The following is a 23,235-nucleotide window of genomic DNA, read 5'->3' on the forward strand; positions in this document are numbered from 1 at the left end:
TAATAATGATGCGCCCGAGCCATTGTATCAAACAATAGAAATTAAGAGACATCTTGATTTTGTTCTACATGAATACAAACCCTTTGTCCTTTAGTAGGAGTAGATTCTGACAACAGCTGGTAAAGGCCAGTGAAGAATTATGGAGGTTCTGGCAACAACAGCCCAGTGCTGTCTCTCCATTGAAATTCTGGCCATTGTACTGAACAGACATGTTCTCAATGCTCTCCAACTGGCCTGAAGATTTGTACAGTGATTTCTCATATTCCTTTTTCTTATTATAGAAGAAAATGGCTCCTGCGGCGGAACAACCAGACACTTTTCATCCCCTTCTGAGAGTCGTGACAGATAACAAGAAGAAACAACAATCCAAAGTCTCATAAGGGTTACAGGTTATGCCTATTGAGGTGTATAAGGAAATGGCATGACAAAGAGTGGTGAAATGCCCTTCAGAGTTGTGTATTGTTCCTCTGCAAGTCAAGAAAGGGTAGCCAGAAATGGAGGTTCCTCGACTGAAGCTCCCGAGGTACACTGCCTCCAATAGAAGAGGGTCAAGTTCTATCAAGGAGACATCTCAGATGTCGGCTGCAGAACCATTACCATTATCGAGTCAGGAACCAGTCTCCAGATGAGCTGGATCTTCGTCGATGCAGACATACTGTGACCCCTTATTTCTCCCTTTTCGAGAGAGGAGAGGGTTAAGGAAAAGAAAGACATGGCCTCTAGAAGAAAGAATAAACAACTGTTTTCTACGAGAGACTTAGTTTGTCATTACAAACTATGTGGTAACGTCCCTGACCGGTGATCGCCAGACGGGTTTGAGTCCCGCATAAACTCGTTAGTTCCTTTGGTCGCTGCATCCTCACCATCCTTGTGAGCTAAGGGTGGGGGATGTTGGGGGAGCCTATAGCTCTATCTGCTGAGTCGTCAGCAACCATTGCCTGTCCCTCCTTGCTTCTAGCTTGGATGTAGAGGGAGTTTGGGTGCTAATCATGTATATATATGGTCAGTCAAGGGCATTGTCCTGCTTGATAGAGAAATATCTCTGTCCCTTGCCTCTACTATTCATGAGCAGCCTTTAAACCTTTAAACCTTTAAATCTGCCGAGCCATCCCATGTTGCTGATTCCCCGAGGCCTGCTGATGTGAGCCCCTTAGAATCAACTTCCGATGAGCCTGAGGGAAAATCTTATTCTTTGAGAGTCTTGGAACCATACTTAACCTGAATGACGGTCTGAAAGCTCCCTTCTCAGATGCTGAAAATTTACCAGATCCAGTAAGAAAATATTTTGTTTATGAGATATAGTAAAAATGATAAACTGTAATATAAATTGTATTCCCAGATTGATGAAAATTTTATTAGTTATATTTTATGCTTCATATATTTATCAATATCTTTTTATTTTCAGGGTGTAAGATTGTTGTAAGAAACTAAGTTCCTGGTTATAGTTGATCTTGCTCCCTGCAACTCTTCCTGAATCTTCAAATATCTCCTCCCCAGTCTTTTTATACATTATCAAAGGTAAATTTCATTAAAAATAAAAAAGTGATAATCCTGGGATTTGAAATCAAATCCCTGTAACAAAAATTGGAATCAAATCCCTGGAACAAAAACTGGGCTAAATATGGCCTAGATCCATGGATTTTGAGATCCTTTGAAGGAAACCCTAGACAAGCTTTATTCTCGTCTAGTACAGGATCGAGCTTTGTCAAGATCTCGCAGAATGAAAGGTAGGAACTTTTTGAAGTTTTTGAACAGACACTCAGACAAAGAGTTAATGACATTCAGTGTCCATATGACTGGAAAATTCTGTAGTAGGGTAGTCAGTGCATACATGATTTTTTTTATTTTTAAGCTTGATTACATACATTGGATTGTTGGTTGAAATCTGGAAATACATTAGAATGAAACCATGATCAGTTAGAGGATGAATGTGTAAGGAGCTCAAGAGAAGACACCTGTTCATCAGTAGCAAAAATCATATATGTTTGATTGAATATACTGTATATCCTTAGGATTTATTTGGAGAGAGAGTGAAGGTAAACTCAAATCACAAAAAGTTATCTGTTATGAAATGTTGTCCATTGATAGAGTAAAATCAGTCAAACCGCCGGCATTTTGGAAATTAAACATAAAGAGCCAACTAATAAACCTGTAGAATATTTTCAAAGAAGACACAAAAACTGCTGTCAAGACAAAATTGATAGCAACTAGCAACGGGTGTGATGATAGAAATCATGTCTTCTTTCTATGATGTACTGTATGTCATTTATTAACCAAAAGTGGAAAACCTCATGCAATAGTAGAGGAACAAATTCTGCTTGTTGCCAAAGCCATTGCATCTAGGAGTTTTGATATAGTTTCGTTATGAAGCACCACAGTAAAGCGGCAAATGGAAGACGTGTCTGACAATGTTGAATAGCAGTTAGTGAAAAGTGTGATTAAAAGTCAATATCATAATATTATTCTTTGCAATTAGATAAAAGTACGGATGTTTCTCACAATGATTTACTTGCATTCATACGATGCATATTTGATGATAATATTAGGGAATTATTTTCTCTTCGTAGTCATTGCCGACACATACTACAGGTATTTTCAACTGTGAATGATTTCATAATTGCTAATGAAATTGGATTGTCAAAGTGGGGGATCCTGTAATGTCAGGAAAGTACAAAGGACTCAGGGCAAAGATCCAAGCTATAATACCAAATATCAATGGACTTATGGCTGCATATGTTTACATAGTAAATTGGCAGCAAAGAAGATGGTCATCCATTAAATTCACATATTTTTAGAGATGGTAGTTGTCTATGAGCAACTGCTCTTGCACTCTCAAGTGAGGTGCTGTCTCGTGGTAAAATACTTAACCACCATAGATATCATACCACTAGATGGCGGGATACCCATATCGGAAAATGGTAGAGCATACGTCAAGACCACATCTATCTTGCAAGGGTATGAATAAGTGATGGCTAGCATGGTGATTAATGTAGATAAACGTCGCACACACAGTTTCTCGTAAAATATGTGCATACTGCTTCAAGATATACCAATATTCTAGATTGGTATGTTACACTGAATAAATATACAGTACATCTAAATATTATTTACTTATGTTTATATGCATTTATATTCATATGTATGTATGCATATGTAAATATACATCCTACCAAAGTATTTGTGTGTATATATATATATATATATATATCTATATATCTATATATATATATATATATACACATACATATATATATATATATATATATATATATATATATATATATATATATATATATATATATATATATATATATATATTTGTGTGTGGTACCCGTCAAGAAAGATGGCTAAATATTTCGATAAATATGCATATACGCACCCACACAGACTCAACCTTTCCCACCCCTCCCCCTTTCCTAGGGTTTTAGTAGCTGATGTGGTAACGTCCCTGATTAGTATTCGCCAGACTGGGGTTCGAGTCCCGCTCAAGCTCGTTAGTTTCTTTGGTCGCTGCAACCTCACCATCCTTGTGAGCTAAGGATGGTGGGTTTGTGGGAGTCTATAGGTCTATCTGCTGAGTCATCAGCAGCCATTGTCTGGCCCTCCTTGGTCCTAGCTTGGGTGGAGAGGCGACTAGGGTGCTAATCATATGTATATATGGTCAGTCTCTCTCTCTCTCTCTCTCTCTCTCTCTATATATATATATATATATATATATATATATATATATATATACAGGTATATATATATGTGTGTGTGTGTGTGTGTAGGCTATATATATGTGTATATATATATATATATATGTATGTGTATATATATATATATATATATATTGGTAGAAGGTTTGCCTGGGCACCAGCCACCCATTGAGATACTAGTGCTAGAGATTTAGTGGGTCTTTTAACTAGCCAAACAGTACTACATTGGATCCTTCTCTCTGGTTATGGCTCATTTTCCTTTTGCCAACACATGCACCGAATAGTGTGGCATATTCCTTACATATTCTCCCCTGTCCTCATACATCTGACAACACTGAGATTACCAAACAATTCTTCTTTTCTCAGGTGGTTAACTACTGCAATGTTATTGTTAAGTGGCTACTTTCTCCTTGGTAAGGGTAGAAGAGACTCTTTAGCTATGGTAAGCAGCTCTTCTAGGAGAAGGACACTCCAAAATCAAACCATTGTTCTCTGGTCTTGGACAGTGCCATAGCCTCTGTACCATGATCTTTCACTGTGTTGGGGTAGAGTTCTCTTGGTTGAGGATACACTCTGGCACACTATTCTAGTATCTTATTTTTCTTCCTATTGCTTTTATAGTTTATATATGAAAGATTTATTTTAATGCTGTTACTGTTCTTAAAATATTTTATTTTAATTGCTAATTACTTCTCTTGTATTTTCCTTATTTACTTTCCTCACTGGGCTACTTTCTCCGTTGGAGCCATCGAGCTTATAGCATCCTTCTTTTCCAACTAAGGTTGTAGCTTAACAAGTAATAATAGTATAGCTAGACACTTCCTATTTATTACATAGGAAAGATTGATATATGTAGGCTATATGTACATAAAATAGTAAAAGTACGCAGTCATTTTGAGTTTAACGAAACCTGCAAGATATAGTGTATGTATATATATATATATATATATATGTATATATATATATATATACATATATATTTATATATACTGTATATATATATATATATATATGCTTGTATATATGTATATATATATATATATATATGTATATATATATATATATATATTTATATATATATATATATATATTTATATATATATATATATATCTTGATAAGGTTCCACAATGATGTAAGACGTGTATGAAAACTAGGTGTATATTTGTAGATGTTACAAAAAACTTTTAGAGCTTTTGTACATAGTTTTCTTACACATCTTACATCATTGTGGAACCTTATCATGATAACAAGTAAGTACGACATTGTACTTGTTTGCACCATATTTATATATATATATATATATATATATACATACATATAGACATATGTATATATATCGTCATCATTATCAGCCCGTACTAGTCCACTTCAGAACAAAGGCCGCATACATGTCTTTCCACTTGCGTCAGTTTTTGGTCTTTCTCTGTTAGTCCACTCCCGCAAACTTCCTTAGTTCGTCAATTCATTGTCTTCTCATCCTTCCTCTGCTTCTTTTACAATCTCTAGGGACCCATTTTGTTATTCTTAATGTCAATCTATTGTCTGTCATTCTCATTATATGTCTTGTCCCTGTCCATTTCTTTTTCTTACAAGTTGTTAGAATATCGTCTACTTTCGTTTGCTGTTGTATCCACGTTACTCTTTCTATCTGTTAGTGTTATTCCCATCATTATTCTTTCCACAGCTCTTTGAGTTGTAACTAACTTATGTTCTAAGGCTTTAAGTTTCTGAAGCAAAAGTTAATACTGGTAGGACTTTTTATAGTTTATTTATGACATATTTGTTTTTAATGTTGTTAATAGTTTATATATGAATGACATGTCTGTTTTGACATTGTTACTTTTTTTTAGAATGATTTATTGTTAATTTATTCTCTTCATTTATTTATTTCCTTATTTCCTTTCCTCACTGGGCTATTTTTCCCTGTTGGAGCCCCTGGCCTTATAGCATCTTGCTTTTCCAACTAGGGTTGTAACTTGGATAGTAATAATAATAATAATAATAATAAGTGCTTTAGTTTTTAGATAAAAGTGGGATTTTACTTTTCATAATCTCATCTTGTTTACCAAATGTTCTCCATCCCATGCTTATCATTCTTTTTAATTGCGGTCTCTTGTCCTGCGGTAATACCTACTGTCTGTCCTAAGTATGTATCATTAACAATTTTTAGACGAGTCTAGAGGCTCTCCATAACTCCTACTTGTTGTTTCTGCATTTTCATTGAACATTATCTTAGTTTTACTCATTCATTTTCAGTCGTACATTTCTGCTCTCCCTCTTTAAGTCTTTGATCATCTTTCGTAATTCCTCCCATGATTCACTAAACAATTATATCATCTGCAAATTTTAATTTGTTAAGATATTCTCATTAATATTAATTCCTACATTTTTCCAATCTAATTTCTTATAAACTTCTTCTAGACATGCTGTGAATAATTTAGGAGGGATGGGGTCTCCCTGTCTAACTCCTTTTTCAATCGGGATTTCCTCACTATTTTTATGTAGTTTTAGGATTCCTGTACATCCTATAAAGATGTCTTCAATCGTTCTAATGTAAGATTTTTCTATTCCTTGTTTTTGAAGGGCTTTCATTGCTGGTGTATGTTTGACAGAATCAGAAGCTTTCGCATAGTCTATAAATGCCATACGCAGTGGTTAGTCATTCTTGATTTTTTCCATTATTATTATTATTATTATTACTATCCAAGCTACAACCCTAGTTGGAAAAGCAAGATGCTATAAGCCCAGGGGCTCCAACAGGGAAAATAGCCCAGTGAGGAAAGGAAATAAGGAAATAAATAAATGAAGAGAACAAATTAACAATAAATCATTCTGAAATAAGTAACAGCGTCAAAACAGACATGTCATATATAAACTATTAACATCAAAAACAAATATGTCATAAATAAACTATAAAAAGACTCATGTCCGCCTGGTCAACAAAAAAGCATTTGCTCCAACTTTGAACTTTTGAAGTTAATTACATGAATATGATCAGTTGTTGAATACCCACTTCTAAAGCCTGTCTGCTCTCTTGGCTGATTAAAGTCTAGCTGTCTTTTTATTTGGCCTAATATGATTTTTGTAATTATTTCATTTATTATGGAGAGTATGGGCGGTATTTTTTCAGGTCATTTGTCTTTTTTTTTTTTTTTTTTTTTTGTGAATCAGCATAATGATAAAGTTTTTCCAAGCTGTAGATATAGAGTATTCTCGCAGACATTTGGCATAAAGTTCAGCCAGTTTTACTACTATGAAATCTTCTCCATCTATCGTTAGAAAAAATTGTTTGGACATATTCTCCTGCTGTTATGCCTTCTTCATGCCGTTTGAAGCTTTCTTTACTTCTCCTACTGTTACGTTTGGTAACGGCTCAGGTATTTCATTGTTTCTATTGTAAAGTTATTTCTTATATCACTTTTGTATAGAAATCATCTGCAATTTTCAGCACTCCATCTCTATTGTGGATGATAATTTAATTTCCATCCTTTAAAGCAAACTTCTGTTGGCGCCGTGTTCCAAGTCTTCTTTTCATCAATTTGAAGCTTCTTCCTTTCTTTTGTGTTTCCTCAATTTTGGTCTAATTATGTGTATGAGTATCGTGAGTTTTTAGTTTATTTATTGCTTTAGATAGTTCTGTTTATTCTATTTCATCCCTTTTGGATTTTAACCTCATTTTCAATCTTTTTTTTTTTTTTTTTTTTTTTTTTTTTTTTTTTGGATAGTTTTCCTTGATCTTGTTTAGGAACTCTTCCATCTATCTCTTGTGCTGATTCCAATGCAAATTTTGTGAAATTACTCATCATTTCTTATTTATTTGTTCCCATTTTATCATATAGCTGGGAGTAGGCCTATTTTGTATTGCTAATCTAAACTCATCAGATTTTTCTCTTATTACAGGAGTGTTTATTTTCTTATGATTATTTTTCTCTTTCCTTAGATCTAAACAAACTTATAGGCTATATGTGTGTATACACATATTTGTATGTATGTATGTATATATATATATATATATATATATATTGTGTGTGTGTGTGATTTTATTTTTCTGTGCATTTCTCTTTTACATATCAATAGTTGTCTACTACACTGTGCGTTTATTATTGTCGCCAAAGGCATTACAAAACTACTGAATGCTAACAATAAATAATGATGACAACTGAATCTGTGAAGCAATCTTGACAAGTGAGCCTCTCCAAGATGGCTGTCGTCTCTATGCAATCGACATCTAATAGTAAGATATCTATGCTTATCCGTCATGACATGAAGACACCAGTCACATCACCTCATCATCTATAGTCCATTTCTTTTAGCGATGCATATTTGCACCGACTCGCAGCGGTGCCCTTTTAGCTCGGAAAAGTTTCCGGATCGCTGATTGGTTGGACAAGATAATTCTAACCAATCAGCGATCAGGAAGCTTTTCCAAGCTAAAAGGGCACCGCCGCGAGTCGGTGCAAATATGCATCGCTAAAAGAAATGGACTATAGAAGTCATGGAGGATGGATTGGTTGCCGACCGCCACAATATTTGGAAAATTTCTACTATTGTACTAATGTCTTTGTAAAATGTGGGGAAAATCAGGGAATCTAATTCGTACAACCATTTTTCCTTGACCATAATTTATCTCTAAGTAATGGTCAGAGTAAGGTTGACAGAGAAACAATGGAATAGATATTTTCCTTATAGGGGGAAATTCCTTACTCCATTTTCCTTATACAGTTTAGTAACTTTAGCCACGAACAAAATCCACACATTGGAACACCTTTGAAAGCATCTTGGATTAGTTCACACCATTCAAATATATCTCCAGCTGGTATGTAAGTAAACTAAATATTTTTTCTATATATATATATTTTATTCCAATGTCGTAATATCTTCACAATTTTGTAAATAGGTTCTAAAGTATGTGCATAATGAAATACAAATAATAAAATCAAGTGATAATGATAAGAAATGATAAGTTCTTTCCCATAATTTTCAGATTGTTTGATTTTCCATTGTGATCTCAAATTGACAATCTATATGGTGTAGTCGTTATCTGAAAATAAAGCAGACCTTTTGTAAAGAAAATAATGAAATATAACATAAAATTATCTTATTCCAGGTACAATCTATACAAAATACACTCAAGAAAAGGGTCCGACTCTCGTCAACAAAATTTATCAGCCCTTTAAGCCTAGGTAAAGAACCTTTGATTAGCGATTACTCGACACAAAATCAGTTTCCTAGATCTCTGCCGCTGGCTTATGTTACAGAGCAAAAAGAATGACACCTAAATTTCTAAATCTACGTCATCACTCTCCCGTAAAAGAAAATAGAAATCTTATCCCGAAAAATCAGCAAGAGTTGCATTCGTCGAACTGATAAACAGGTTTCCTCCAGCAGCTGCTCGAGGGCATTATTTAGGAAAATGTTCTGTGAGCGAACATGTGTATGTACGCGCCCGTCTCCTCTTTGGAGGTTCTCTCCCCAGTCCCCATCACATGGAACTAAGGGCTATTCCCAGGTGAATTAATGCGCATGTGTATGCTGTAATGTGCAGTATGCAGCAAAACTGACGGATAATCGAGTCGTTATCATATGGTGAGCCGCTGACAGGAGAGAGAGAGAGAGAGAGAGAGAGAGAGAGAGAGAGACGAGAGGGACTTCATAAATAGGCCTATGTTGAAGATTAGAAGGCTAGCTGAATTGTTCTGCTATCACTCTTACCCGAAAAGGTGTGCAGTGAGTAATATATATATATATATATATATATACTGTATATGTGTGTGTGAGTGTGTGTCTTGTTGATTGTAATGACTGCAACGTCACATTGCCATACTGTTGGTCGATTTAAACACGGGCTACTGTCATTTGAATTCATGTTTTCCATGCAAAGTCAGGTAAAAAAGATTAGCCCATATTTTATCTATTCGTTTATATATCTATCTAGTAATTTCTTCTATAGGACTAAATGTAATATGCAATTACAAATGATAAAATTGTGAGTGTGACAAAAGATGAACAAAATGCTGACAGTTTTCATGAAATTACCCATACCATTTCATGATTCAAGTGTAGGCCTACAGCTTTTGCTAAAGCATGGCGTTGTAACCATTGAGTGCTACCATACATTAAACATTTAGCCTACAAAAATAAGAGAGAGAGAAAAAAAAAGGAAACGAGATAGAAGCCGGAAAAGTCTGAATTAACTCTAGGTCTATTCTGCTTTAAGCAGTGGTTCTTAACCTTTTTCAGTGTTCGCACCCTTTTCAAATCAGCAGTCAGTTTTCGCACCCCCCCCCCCTGGATTTTGAATATATGAAAAATCTAAAAATACAAATTTGATGTAATAATAAAACTTTCTTTTTATTCAATATTAGTTCATGCAGCTTAAAGTTCTTTCAAGAGAAAAAATTATGAGTATGTATTAACAAGAATATTTTTTTTATTTGGTTCAAAATTACATTATATATTGCCTGTCCTGCACTGCAAACCTAGTGACTTTGTTGTTGCTGTATTTTCGCCATAATGGCATCAAATCTTAGTGTCTTAGTACTGAGTGCTACTCGCATGTCACGTTCAGAATTCAGCCGATTTCTGCTTTTCGTTTTGATGTGAAGTAGACAAGAAAATCCTTGCTCACACAAGTAAGTAGATGCAAAAGATGCCAGCAATTTGAGTGTTTTCGTTGCTATTGCAGGGTATGCTTCCAGCTGAGAAGCCCAGAAGTGGTCCAGCTGACTATTGGCGAACTCCATTTGGTTTCCACGATTGTGTCTCATGTCGATGAGGTCTTCCTTGATGCTGCCATCATCTTCATCATCTTCCAAATACTGCATGAAAGGGTTTAAGATCCTGTTATTACAGGCTTGTAACTCTCCACATGAGAAGTAACCATCAAAGGAAATACACAACAACTGCATATGTTCAACAATTTTTGCAACAATTGTTGGAGGCAGGGTAGAATTTTCTGTGACTGTCTCTTCCAGGCAGGGGAAATTTACCAAATTCCCCATCTTTACACGCTTTATCCACAAGACTAGTTTTTCCTTGAAAGCAGCCAATTTCTCGCTTGCAGTCACAATGTTAAGTCCCCTTCCCTGCAGAGAGAGCTTGAGTTCATTGAGTGCTGAAAACATCAGCCAAGTAGGCAAGCATCTGAACAAAATTGGGGTCATTGAAATGTATGGCCAGTTCTTGTACCCGTTCATGGAGAAAATGGTGAATTTCTCCTCTCAGTTCAAAGATAGCACACGACCACGTGACAGCCACCTCACTTCAGTATGGTACAAAAGCACCGTGTGTTCCTGGCCTACTTGTTCATAAGGTGACTGAAACAATCGATGATTCAAACCCCGGCTGCGAAAAAATATAAAACGTAGGTAAAAACATACATTTTCTTCAGTATTTCACAGGTATCCTCGCACCCTTTAGGAACCAGGCTCGCACCCCCCAGTTAAGAACCCCTGCTTTAAAGGTTTAAAGGTCGCTCATGAATGGTAGAGGCAAGGGACAGTGACGTTGCCCTAGCAATCAGGACAATTCCCTAGAGACACCATATATTATATGATCAGCACCCAAGCCTCCTCTCCACCCAAGCTAGGACCAGCAGATAGACCTATAGGCTTCCCCAACCTTACCTCACAAGGATGGTAAGGTTACAGACACCAATGGCACTAACGAGTCTGAGCGGGACTCGAACCCCCGACCGACAAACACCAGGCAGATACGTTACCAATCAGGCCACATATTTCAAATATTATTATTCAAGAAATTTTGCCAGTAATTCATAGTTGTAAACAGTAACCTATTTGAAAAACGGTGTTGTTCATTCAGTTAATATATACAGTATTTTCCTTCTCTCTCTCTCTCTCTCTCTCTCTCTCTCTCTCTCTCTCTCTGTTTATGATATGACAAAAGTTCATAATTATGTCTGATGTTTTACAAAGCCCAATTTTCTGCTCCAAGACCATAAATATACTAAAGGAAATAACGGCATTATTATTATTATTATTATTATTATTATTATTATTATTATTATTATTATTATTATTATTATTATTATTATCAATATTTTACTTTTAACATTATTATTACCATTATTATTACTATTATCCTTATTATTATTATTAATATTATTATTATTATTACTATTATTATTATTATTATTATTTTTACTATTAAAATTATTATTATTATTATTACTATTATCCTTATTATTAATATTATTATTATAATTATTATTATTATTATTATCATCATTATTATTATTTTTACTATTATTATTATTATTATTATTATTATTATTATTATTATTATTATTATTATTATTATTATTATTCCTAATATGACAATAACAATAATTTCAGCGAATCCCGTTTTACGTCACAATTCTTTTTTTTTTTTTTTTTTTTTACTCAATGACAAGACAAGACCTTAGTACGGTAGTAAGACCTGTTCCCCAATTCTTCGAATTAATTCCCTTTGCCAAAGCAAAGACGCTTTTCCACTTCAACATTAATTTTGTTATACATTATTAATTCAAAAATATTCTCGAAGCATCTACTAAAATAAAAATTAGAAATAATAATATGGAAGAATGAACTAATCAACTTTCATTGAACTATGTCTTTTTATGTAGCAATGGAAACGGGAAAGAAGGAAGTGCAGAAATGACATTTCCTTATGTGGCGGTCTCTGGCAACCCTCGTTCATTTTCTCTTTGCCAGCTTGTATATATAATCGCAGTTCATCTTGCTTTGGTAGACACAGTTAGTCAACCAGCAGAACAATTTCAAGACTCAAAAATAGTCAGCATCTTCAAAGGTAAAAGAACTCAATTGTGCGAAGTTTCATTTGATCAAAAATTTTCTCTCTCTCTCTCTCTCTCTCTCTCTCTCTCTCTCTCTCATTATATATATATATATATATATTATATAAATAAATATTATTATATATATAAATATTATTATTATATATATAAATATTATTATCATTATATATATATATATATATATATATATTATTGTATATATATATCAATTTGTTTAATTTATATCAGCCGTAGCTAGTCCAATGCAGGACAAAAGCCTCAGACACGACCTTTCGCTAGGGTCTGTTTGTGGTCTTTCAATGCCAGTAAACTTTATACACCCACAAATTTTCTTGGGTCGTCAATCCATCGTCATCTCTTCCTTTCTCTGCTTCGTTTGTTATCTCTATGGACCCATTCTGTTATTCCTAATGTCATTCCATCATCTGTTTTTCTCGTTGTATGTCCAGCCCATGTCCATTTCTTATTCTTATATGTTGTTAGAATATCCTCCACTGTAGTTTGCTCTCGTATCCATGTTGCTCTTTTTCTGTCTCTTAGTGTTATTCACATCAGTAGTTTGCTCTCGTATCCATGTTGCTCTTTTTCTGCCTCTTAGTGTTATTCACATCAGTGGTTTGCTCTCGTATCCATGTTGCTCTTTTTCTGCCTCTTAGTGTTATTCACATCAGTAGTTTGCTCTCGTATCCATGTTGCTCTTTTACTGTCTCTTAGTGTTATTCACATCAGTAGTTTGCTCTCGTATCCATGTTGCTCTTTTTCTGCCTCTTAGTGTTATTCACATCAGTAGTTTGCTCTCGTATCCATGTTGCTCTTTTTCTGCCTCTTAGTGTTATTCACATCAGTAGTTTGCTCTCGTATCCATGTTGCTCTTTTACTGTCTCTTAGTGTTATTCACATCAGTAGTTTGCTCTCGTATCCATGTTGCTCTTTTTCTGTCTCTTAGTGTTATTCACATCAGTAGTTTGCTCTCGTATCCATGTTGCTCTTTTTCTGCCTCTTAGTGTTATTCACATCAGTGGTTTGCTCTCGTATCCATGTTGCTCTTTTTCTGCCTCTTAGTGTTATTCACATCAGTAGTTTGCTCTCGTATCCATGTTGCTCTTTTACTGTCTCTTAGTGTTATTCACATCAGTAGTTTGCTCTCGTATCCATGTTGCTCTTTTACTGTCTCTTAGTGTTATTCACATCAGTAGTTTGCTCTCGTATCCATGTTGCTCTTTTTCTGCCTCTTAGTGTTATTCACATCAGTAGTTTGCTCTCGTATCCATGTTGCTCTTTTACTGTCTCTTAGTGTTATTCACATCAGTAGTTTGCTCTCGTATCCATGTTGCTCTTTTTCTGTCTCTTAGTGTTATTCACATCAGTAGTTTGCTCTCGTATCCATGTTGCTCTTTTTCTGCCTCTTAGTGTTATTCACATCAGTGGTTTGCTCTCGTATCCATGTTGCTCTTTTTCTGCCTCTTAGTGTTATTCACATCAGTAGTTTGCTCTCGTATCCATGTTGCTCTTTTACTGTCTCTTAGTGTTATTCACATCAGTAGTTTGCTCTCGTATCCATGTTGCTCTTTTTCTGCCTCTTAGTGTTATTCACATCAGTAGTTTGCTCTCGTATCCATGTTGCTCTTTTACTGTCTCTTAGTGTTATTCACATCAGTAGTTTGCTCTCGTATCCATGTTGCTCTTTTACTGTCTCTTAGTGTTATTCACATCAGTAGTTTGCTCTCGTATCCATGTTGCTCTTTTTCTGCCTCTTAGTGTTATTCACATCAGTAGTTTGCTCTCGTATCCATGTTGCTCCTTTTCTGTCTCTTAGTGTTATTCACACCAGTATTCTTTCCAAATCTCTTTGTGTTGTAAGTAGTAAGGCTCCAAGTTTCCGATGCTTAAGTTAATACTGGTAGGGCCCTCACATTAAATACTTTTCTTTTTAGAGAAAGTGCCCTTTTACATTTCAGTATTCTCTCTCTCTCTCTCTCTCTCTCTCTCTCTCTCTCTCTCTCTCACACAAATATGCGTTTGTGTGTGAGCATGCATCCTCTCCGATTAATAGTAGGCTAAATTTATTATCAATCTTAAGATTAAATATGTTTTTTTTTATTAAAAGATAACATAAAATCTTTCATTTTCAGGAACAAAAAGGCAAAATGGCACGATCATCTATTCTCTTAGCCGCTTTCATCGTGGCAGCTTTGGTCTGTTCAGCTCTCGGTACCACCAGACCAGACTGCGACCTACCACGCCTCACAGTCGACGGCTGCAGAAACTTCTGTGAAAACCAAAAGTTTGGGCAATATTCTTGCTGTGACGAAGATACCAGCCCAAGTAAGTTCCCTCTGTACTTTTTAAGCAATATTATTATTATTATTATTATTATTATTATTATTATTATTATTATTATTATTACTATCCAAGCTACAACCCTAGTTGGAAAAGCAAGATGCTATAAGCCCAGGGGTTCCAACAGGGAAAAATAGCCCAGTGAGGAAAGGAAATAAGGAAATAAATAAATGAAGAGAACAAATTAACAATAAATCATTCTAAAATAAGTAACAACGTCAAAACAGACATGTCATATATAAACTATTAACAACATCAAAAACAAATATGTCATAAATAAACTATAAAAAGAATCATGTCCGCCTGGTGAACAAAAAAGCATTTGCTTCAACTTTGAACTTTTGAAGTAGAATATAGCCTTCATATATGAGATACTAAGCCCACAAATTCAGAACTAATAATTATCTCTTCAAACTAAAGGAATTACAAAGCTAAAAGCATATTTGTGCGAGTGCGTGCCTTTCAACCGTAATCATTCAGTATTTGAAAGAGGAGATAATTAAAATTGTATGCTTGTTTCAATAATTGTTCTTTTTTTTTTTTCTCCCTCAGCCAGCCACCGAGGAAACTGCCCTAATACGGCACTCGCCCCTCTAGAGCGGGAAGCTCTCTGCATCGGATACCCAATTCTCCTCTGCTACAATGACTCAGATTGCCACGATAACGAGAAGTGTTGCTATACCCTCGACACTCAACACCGCATTTGCAGACCAGTTTATTAGGTTTAGAGGGACAATTAGATATATCACAGGATAATATTTCTGGCGTTGCAGAGTTTTTTTGTGAATGTTTTAAAGTAAATGTTGTAAGATGTTATCTTTTTCTGAAAATTATATTATTGGCATTTTATTGATTAAAAAAATGTATTTGATAGATGTATAATATTCAAAGTACAAAAATATTAGGTAGGCCTTTGTACTTTGAGTATGAAATTATGATGATAATGAATATATGTAAGATCTTGTACCAGAATGACCAACAATGTATCCATAATGATTGTTTCCATAATTTGTTATGTAGTTGTATTAATAAATTGATTTTTAAACATTTCATGTTTTCATTCATCACCTTTCATCCCTTATGTACAGTATGTAAAGTTACTCGGAAAAATTGCAAAATTATGTTAATGACAATCAGAATTCACGGAATAACAAATGATGCTATTATTAGTTAGAATCATTACTGATATGTTCAGTGGAAATAACTAATGTTTATGTGCGATTATTATGATACTAGAGTGTGGAATATTCTGATTAGGCGAGCCCATTCGACAAGGATGGTTAAATATCTCGTATTCCATCATGTCTTTTGCGTATCCTATTCCCTACTCAGTGCTAAGACATCCTTCATCCTTACGTAATGTCACAGCAAGTATTCTTGGATATGGACTTCAATACATTCAGTAAGGGTAAGTCTTAAGTGTCTTAATTTTGTTCCTTACTACCGATGACACTTATATTGTGATCATGCCCAGTAGGCCGATTCACTTAGACAAGTCTTTGAAAGTTTTGATATATCGAAATATTCTGAAGTACATAATTTCTGAAATGTTTAAATAACTTTGTGACGCTTCAAAATGTTCTACAAAATACGCATGGACACATTTATGCAGATAGACTATACTTATAAATAAGTCTCTACAATATATATATATTTTTTTTTATTTGGTGTTTTTATTAACGAAAATAGGCTAGACATCGTAGTCTCATCTTTAGTACAGAAAGTTGATAACCTCTATCCTCCATTAGTAAATGTTTGCCATTTACTGCTAACCTTAATTTCGGTGATAATGGTACTTATTTTCTTAATATTGTGGCACCCACGGGATGCATAGGACCTCAGTGAATTCACATCCTATGTCCTTTTCTCTGCGCTCAGCCTCAACTCAATTGTCAAATCCAACGTCCCTTTGGCTAGTGACTTCCATTCAGGTACATCCTGGACTAACTCATCTTCCCTTGTTAAAATATGCTCCATCCATCACCATCTTGATAATCTAACTATATCGTTCACTTTGGACATCCATGCCAAGAATAGCCGTATTTATTATTACTTCTTTTTAATATGCTGCTGTCATTTGATTCTCAAAATCCTTCTCAATGCTTTATTTCAAAGACAAGAAGTTTTGCATCAGTTGTCACAGCGCTGTGCATGACTGATGCTCATAAGTTAATACCGATCTTATAAGTGAAATGTATATTTTGATTTTGCTGTGAACCGATATTAGATTTGATCTCCAAACTGTTTTTAGTATACCCATTGCTTGTTATGCCCTTTTAGCTCGCAAAAGTTTCCTGCTATCTGATTGGTTAGAATTATCTTGTCCAACCAATCAGCGATCAGGAAACTTTTCCGAGCTAAAAGGGCACCCCTGCGAGCCGGTGCAAATCTGCCTCACTAAAAAGAATTGACTATAGTGATCCATCACTGGTAATGATGGTAATCAAGAGTAAATAATTAAAGTACTTTAGATGGAGACATAGGCTTATCCATTATTATCTCCTTATTCAATTCTCTTCTTTCTAATATATGCAATATTCAGCTCTTCTCATATATATATATATATATATATATATATATATATATATATATATATATATATATATATATATATATATATATATATATATACCGGTATATATATATATATATATATATATATATATATATATATATATATATATATATATATATATATATATATATATATATATATATATATACCGGTATATATATATATATATATATATATATATATATATATATACCGGTATATATATATATATATATATATATATATATATATATATATATATATATATATATAGAAGTACTGTTCTAACTGGTGTTCTGAATTGTTTATTACTATATGTTTATTCACAGTTGCATTTATATATTGGTGATTATTTGGAGTGTAATATGTAGGATTTATGAAGACTTTAGGCTTTTTTATTTTCGTTAGAAGCGGTATCATTATCAGAAGTTTGTTTATTGTTTCTCATTTCAAAATCGAAAGGCTGTAGTTTATTTAAAATACGAATTGTGTAACTTTTCTATTGAAAATGGAGACTTTAAGTGGATTGCTATTTTTTTTTTCAAACTAAATGATTGGTTAAAAATAAGTAAAATGAATGTAGGGAACTATTCCATGCATTGTTGACAATACGACAGGAGCCCGTGTCCCACATAGAGGTGAGACCTAATTGTTGTTGTAGACTGCTTGGCCTTTCTGTGCCAACACGGGCTCTTGCAATTCTACAACCTGTAGATAAGGTGAGGCAATACCTAACTACCTATACAACTACCTATACAACACGAGATCGCAGGAAGGTCTCAAAACTTTTAACGTAACTCTACATACAGATCTGCTTTCCATGACCAATTTGCTGCCGCATTCAACTGGGTAATTATTATTGAATTTGTGAATGCTGTATTATTATTATTATTATTATTATTATTATTATTATTATTATTATTATTAACCTCTCCAAACTCCCTTATTGATGTTGGCTCATTGTGGGTTGTCCGTCGTTTTACCAAATAGAATTTTTATGCTATTATCAGTTATATATATTCTAGGTCATGGTGGCCTAATGGAAACGTCTCTACTTGACGATCGTTGGACTGGGATTCGAGTCCCCTTCAAGCTCGATAGTTTTTTGTAGTGTCTGCAGCCTCGCCATCCTTGAGAGCTAAGACTTGGATCTTTTGGGGGAGCCTTTAGGTCTACCTGCTGAACCAACAGCCGCCATCGTCTGACCCTCCTTGGTCTTAACCTGGATGGAGAAGGCTTGTGTGCCGGTCTTATGTATAGTCTATCAATCTCTATGTCATTGTCACTGTCCCATGCCCCTGCCATTCATGAGTGACCTTTAACCTTATGGCCCCCTAGATAGAAAAAAAAATGGTCTACACAAGATGGCCATTCTTGTCTTTTGTCTTAACTTTTCTTTCCTTATCGCATCTCGGGTATTTTTTAGTAGCAATTTTTCATGATTCCTTTACTATCAGTATTAGTTTCTTTTTATATTACAGTGGGATGCCTCAGTGTGCTGACTTGTGAAATAAAGGTTAGGTTTGTGTCTCATGGTTATGCAAGTAAGTTGCTCCAGGAGAATTATAACGTAGCGTATAGGTCTAAACCTGAATGGGTTTTATATCGTATTTTCAACTCCTGATTACTGTTCCAATATTGATCAGATATGATAGACAAGATCAGCTTCTTTGATGTTGAAAAGAAAACAGTTTGTGAGGTGATTTGAACTCAATCATTCGAAACCCTGAGTGGGGATACCTTAACATGGTTAAAGGGGTTTGTGTGTCGCTGTGATCAGCAAAGTTGTACTTGTTAGGGTCATCTATACTAGGTTAGTTTGCTGTGAGCGATCAGACTAAAGTCTCCCACCATCACCAATCTGCACTGACCAGTGTGCTGATGAAAATGGGTAACCCTCCAGACATTTCTGAGGACTTTATCTTGCGTTGGACTAGAAACGGCAGCATTTATTGTTATTGTTGATGATAATGATTTCAAGTACTCGGACATCACATTGTCTATGTCAGTACCGTCTGTCGATTTAAACACGTGCTACTGTCATTTGATTTCCTGTTTTGGAGGCAAAGTCAGGTCAAGAAAACTCTGTTAATTTCTTTTATCTATTTGTTTATTTATTTATCTACCTGGGCAGTTCCATCCTGTTCGTAATATTAGGCATGCTACTCTGATACTCAGGCCTCCATCATGAGGCTCAATACTACACAGTATTCTAGAAGTTTTAATCCAGCTGTAACCAGATTTTGGAATGATCCTCCTAATCGGGTAGTTGAATCAGTAGAACTTCAGGAGTTCAAAGTTGCAGCAAATGTTTTATGTTGAACAGGCTGACTTAAGTCTTTTTATAGTTTATATATGACCTATGTGTTTTGATACTGTTTTTTAAATAATTTATTGTTAATATTTTCTCATCGTTTATTTATTTCCTTATTTCCTTTCCTCACTAAGCTTTTTTCCCTGTTGGAGCCCTTGGCTTATAGCATCTTGCTTTTCCAACTACGGTTGTAGCTTGGCTAGTAATAATAATAATAATAATAATAATAATAATAATAATAATAATAATAATAATAATAATAATAATAATAATAATATTTATCTATCTAGTAGGTTGTATAGTAGGACTGAATGTAATATGAAATTATAAATGACAAAATTGTACTAGTGACATCTTATAAAGATGAGTGTAAATCTGACAGCTTTCATAAAATCCATAGGCCTATTTAATAATTCAAGTGCTTAGCATTTGCAGTATGACCTGCATATGAAATATATCATCTTGCAATCCTTGAGTGCTTCCATACATAAAACATTAAACAAGACTGAAAAGCAAAGATAAAGAAACCTGACAATGTTTATCGAATTCCAAAGAAAAAACAAATACGCCAAAGATAGAAGCAGGAAAAGCTCTGAATTAACTCTGTATGATAATCCTGATTATCCATTTTGGTTATATATTTCATTTTTTTTTATTAAATTTTGCGAGTGATTTATAGTTGTAATCTACTTAAAGAACGATGTTCATTCAGTTATTGATGGTTTTAATATTCTCTCTCTCTCTCTCTCTCTCTCTCTCTCTCTCTCTCTTTATGCCGAAAAATTCATAATTAATTGTTCGAAATTTTACAATACCATAGTAATTGTTATCTTTTACTACTACTACTACTACTACTACTACTACTACTACTACTATGATATATAATAGTAATGATTCCAGCGAATCTCGATCTACGTCAATGGATTGTTTATTCAATGACGACAAGAATAAGACCTGTTCTCCAATTCCTCGAATTAAATCCGTTTGCCAAAGTGAAGCCCGTTATCCCCCTTCAGCTTCAATTTTGTGTTATATTAATTATTCCAAAATATTCTCAAATAATTTACTAAAACAAGACAAATGAACTTATCAACTTTCATTGAACTATGCCCTTTTTATGTAGCAATGGAAATGGGAAAGAAGGAAATGCAGAAATGACATTTCCTTATGTGGCGGTCTCTGGCAACCCTCGTATACATTTTCCCTTTGCCAGCGTGTATATATAATCGCAGTTCTGCTTTGGTAGACACAGTCAGTCAGTCAACCATCAGAGCAAGTTCAAGGCTCAAAAATAGTCCGCATCTTCAAAGGTAAAATAACTTTCACGTAGTCTTAGTTGATCAAAAATTTAAATTTACTCTCTCTCTCTCTCTCTCTCTCTCTCTCTCTCTCTCTCTCTCTCTCTCTCTCTCTCTCTCTCTCTCTCTCTCTCTCTCTCAATAAGGTGAGGTAATTATATTCTGACCCTAGAGTATCGTAGTATTCATTCATAGCTGAGTGGGTTAGTAGGTGTTAGTCCTGGAGACTGGAGCAATCCAAGGCCTACCAAACTTGAGTGAACTTCTCTACCACTCTAGTTCCCGGTTCTCTAACATACATATAATGTATATATACTGAATATATACATATAACCTTAAAATTTAAAGTATTCTTTTCTTAATAGACAACCGAAAAATTTTCATTTTCAGGAACAAAACTTCAAAATGGCACGATCATCTATTCTCTTAGCCGCTTTCATCGTGGCAGCTTTGGTCTGCTCAGTTCTCGGTAGTAGCCACAGACCAAATTGCAACTTTTCACGCATCAAAGTCGACGGCTGCAGAAACTTCTGTGAAAACCAAAAGTTTGGACAATATTCTTGCTGTGACGAAGATACCAGCCCAAGTAAGTTCCCTTTTCCTCACGTGAAATCTGTGTCTGTCAGTCCACGTATAATTCTCTCTCTCTCTCTCTCTCTCTCTCTCTCTCTCTCTCTCTCTCTCTCTCTCTCTCTCTCTCTCTTGAATTAGTCAATCCTAATAATTTCTAGTACCCTTTGCTTTTTTTTTAGTCGCTATTGATTTCAAGCGGATGTATTCATAAAAAGTAACTAGAAACCGGCAAAATGATAGGATCGAATGAAGGAAAAATCTATTGTAAAATTTTGCCCGCAGTACTTTTGAATCACTAATGGTAGACTATACACATATGAAGTACCGAGAAAATAAATTAAGAACTAATAATTATATCTACAAGTGGATGGGTAAAGGAATTACAAAGTTAACAGCATACATGTCTGTATGTTTGAGTGCGCTCTCACACACTTCAACCATAACTATTCAGTAATAACAATAGGATGGAATTAGAATTGTAGACTTGCTTCAATAATTTTTTTTTTTCTCCCTCAGCCAGCCACCGAGGAAGCTGCCCCAAAACGCCACTGGCCCCTCTAGAGCGGGAAGCTCTCTGCATCGGATACCCAATTACCCTCTGCTCCAATGACTCAGATTGCCACAATGACGAGAAGTGTTGCTATACACTCGACACCCAACACCGCATTTGCAGACCAGTTTATTAGGTTTAGAGGGACGAGACATACCACAGGATGGTGTTTGTGGCGTTGCATAGCTCTTGTGAATGTTCTATAGTAAATATTGTAAGTTGTGTAATGATTGGTTCCAAATCTGGAGCTATAATAATTGGAAGTTAAAAGTAGACACCTGCTGGCAGCTTTTTCGCAAATCTTAGGATCATAATTTTATTTTCTTTGAGTTGTTATTCTATCAGAAAACTATATTTTTTTTAATTTTATTGATTAAAGAATCTTTGTACTAATAGATGTATACAATTCAAACTACAAAAAATATTAGGTACGCCTACGTGCTTTAAGTATGCAACTATGTTGATAATTAATACATGCAAGATCTTGTACCTAAGTGACAATCGGTATACTTGATGATTCTTTAAATATGAATTTTTAATGCAGATATATTAATAAATTGTTCATTTATAATTATTTCGTGTTTTTATTTTATTCATTATCACGTTTTATACCTTATATATGCATAAGGGTGTAAAGATACTCGGAAAATTTCCCAAATTTACATTATCGACAGTAAAAAAAGTTACACGAAATAACAAGCTGTTTCATTGAAATCATCTATATTATATCTATACGGGAACAGAAAATTTCACTTCCACTCCCTTTTTTTTCTCTGGAAACTGCTGTCTTCCAATATAAACTGGTTGAAATTTTACCTGGCTTTTTCCACAGAAAGCTTAGCAAAATTCGAACTTGTGAATATCCTTCGTTTCACAATTTGTCTCTTGATAAGATCGGAATATTGATGACTTATGTTATTAAATTCCAACCTTATTTGCAGAACTTTCGCCGAAAATCTCATGAAACAATTGTGTACTGGGGCATTAGATATCGTATATACGAATAAGGAAGTTAGTAAGAATCAGTATTATTATCTATGTTGAAGTCACTTATTTTGTCGAGTGGAAATAACGAATGTTTTGGTCCGG

The 23,235-nt window shown here is 34.5% G+C and overlaps 1 protein-coding gene and 1 long non-coding RNA gene across 2 annotated transcripts in view; one reads left to right on the forward strand and one right to left on the reverse strand.

The window, feature by feature from the left end:
• Nucleotides 1-10,178: 10,178 nt before the first annotated feature.
• LOC137620015 (protein FAM200C-like) lies at nt 10,179-10,607 on the reverse strand. Its single transcript, XM_068350295.1, has one exon. It carries the CDS (start codon nt 10,605-10,607, stop codon nt 10,179-10,181), a length of 429 nt encoding a protein of 142 aa, XP_068206396.1.
• Nucleotides 10,608-23,225: 12,618 nt separating this feature from the next.
• Nucleotides 23,226-23,235, forward strand: part of LOC137619605 (uncharacterized) — a 9,923-nt gene continuing 9,913 nt past the window's right edge. The window contains exon 1 of the long non-coding RNA XR_011039933.1: nt 23,226-23,235. This exon is cut by the window's right edge and continues 204 nt beyond it. This is a non-coding gene — a long non-coding RNA (uncharacterized lncRNA).

Source organism: Palaemon carinicauda, chromosome 26 (genome assembly GCF_036898095.1).
Source record: "Palaemon carinicauda isolate YSFRI2023 chromosome 26, ASM3689809v2, whole genome shotgun sequence".
Lineage (NCBI taxonomy): Eukaryota > Metazoa > Arthropoda > Malacostraca > Decapoda > Palaemonidae > Palaemon > Palaemon carinicauda.

What these genes read in the sequence shown, in the direction of transcription:
- LOC137620015 (XM_068350295.1), bottom strand. Translation starts at nt 10,607, where the DNA reads ATGCAGTTGTTGTGTATTTCCTTTGATGGTTACTTCTCATGTGGAGAG.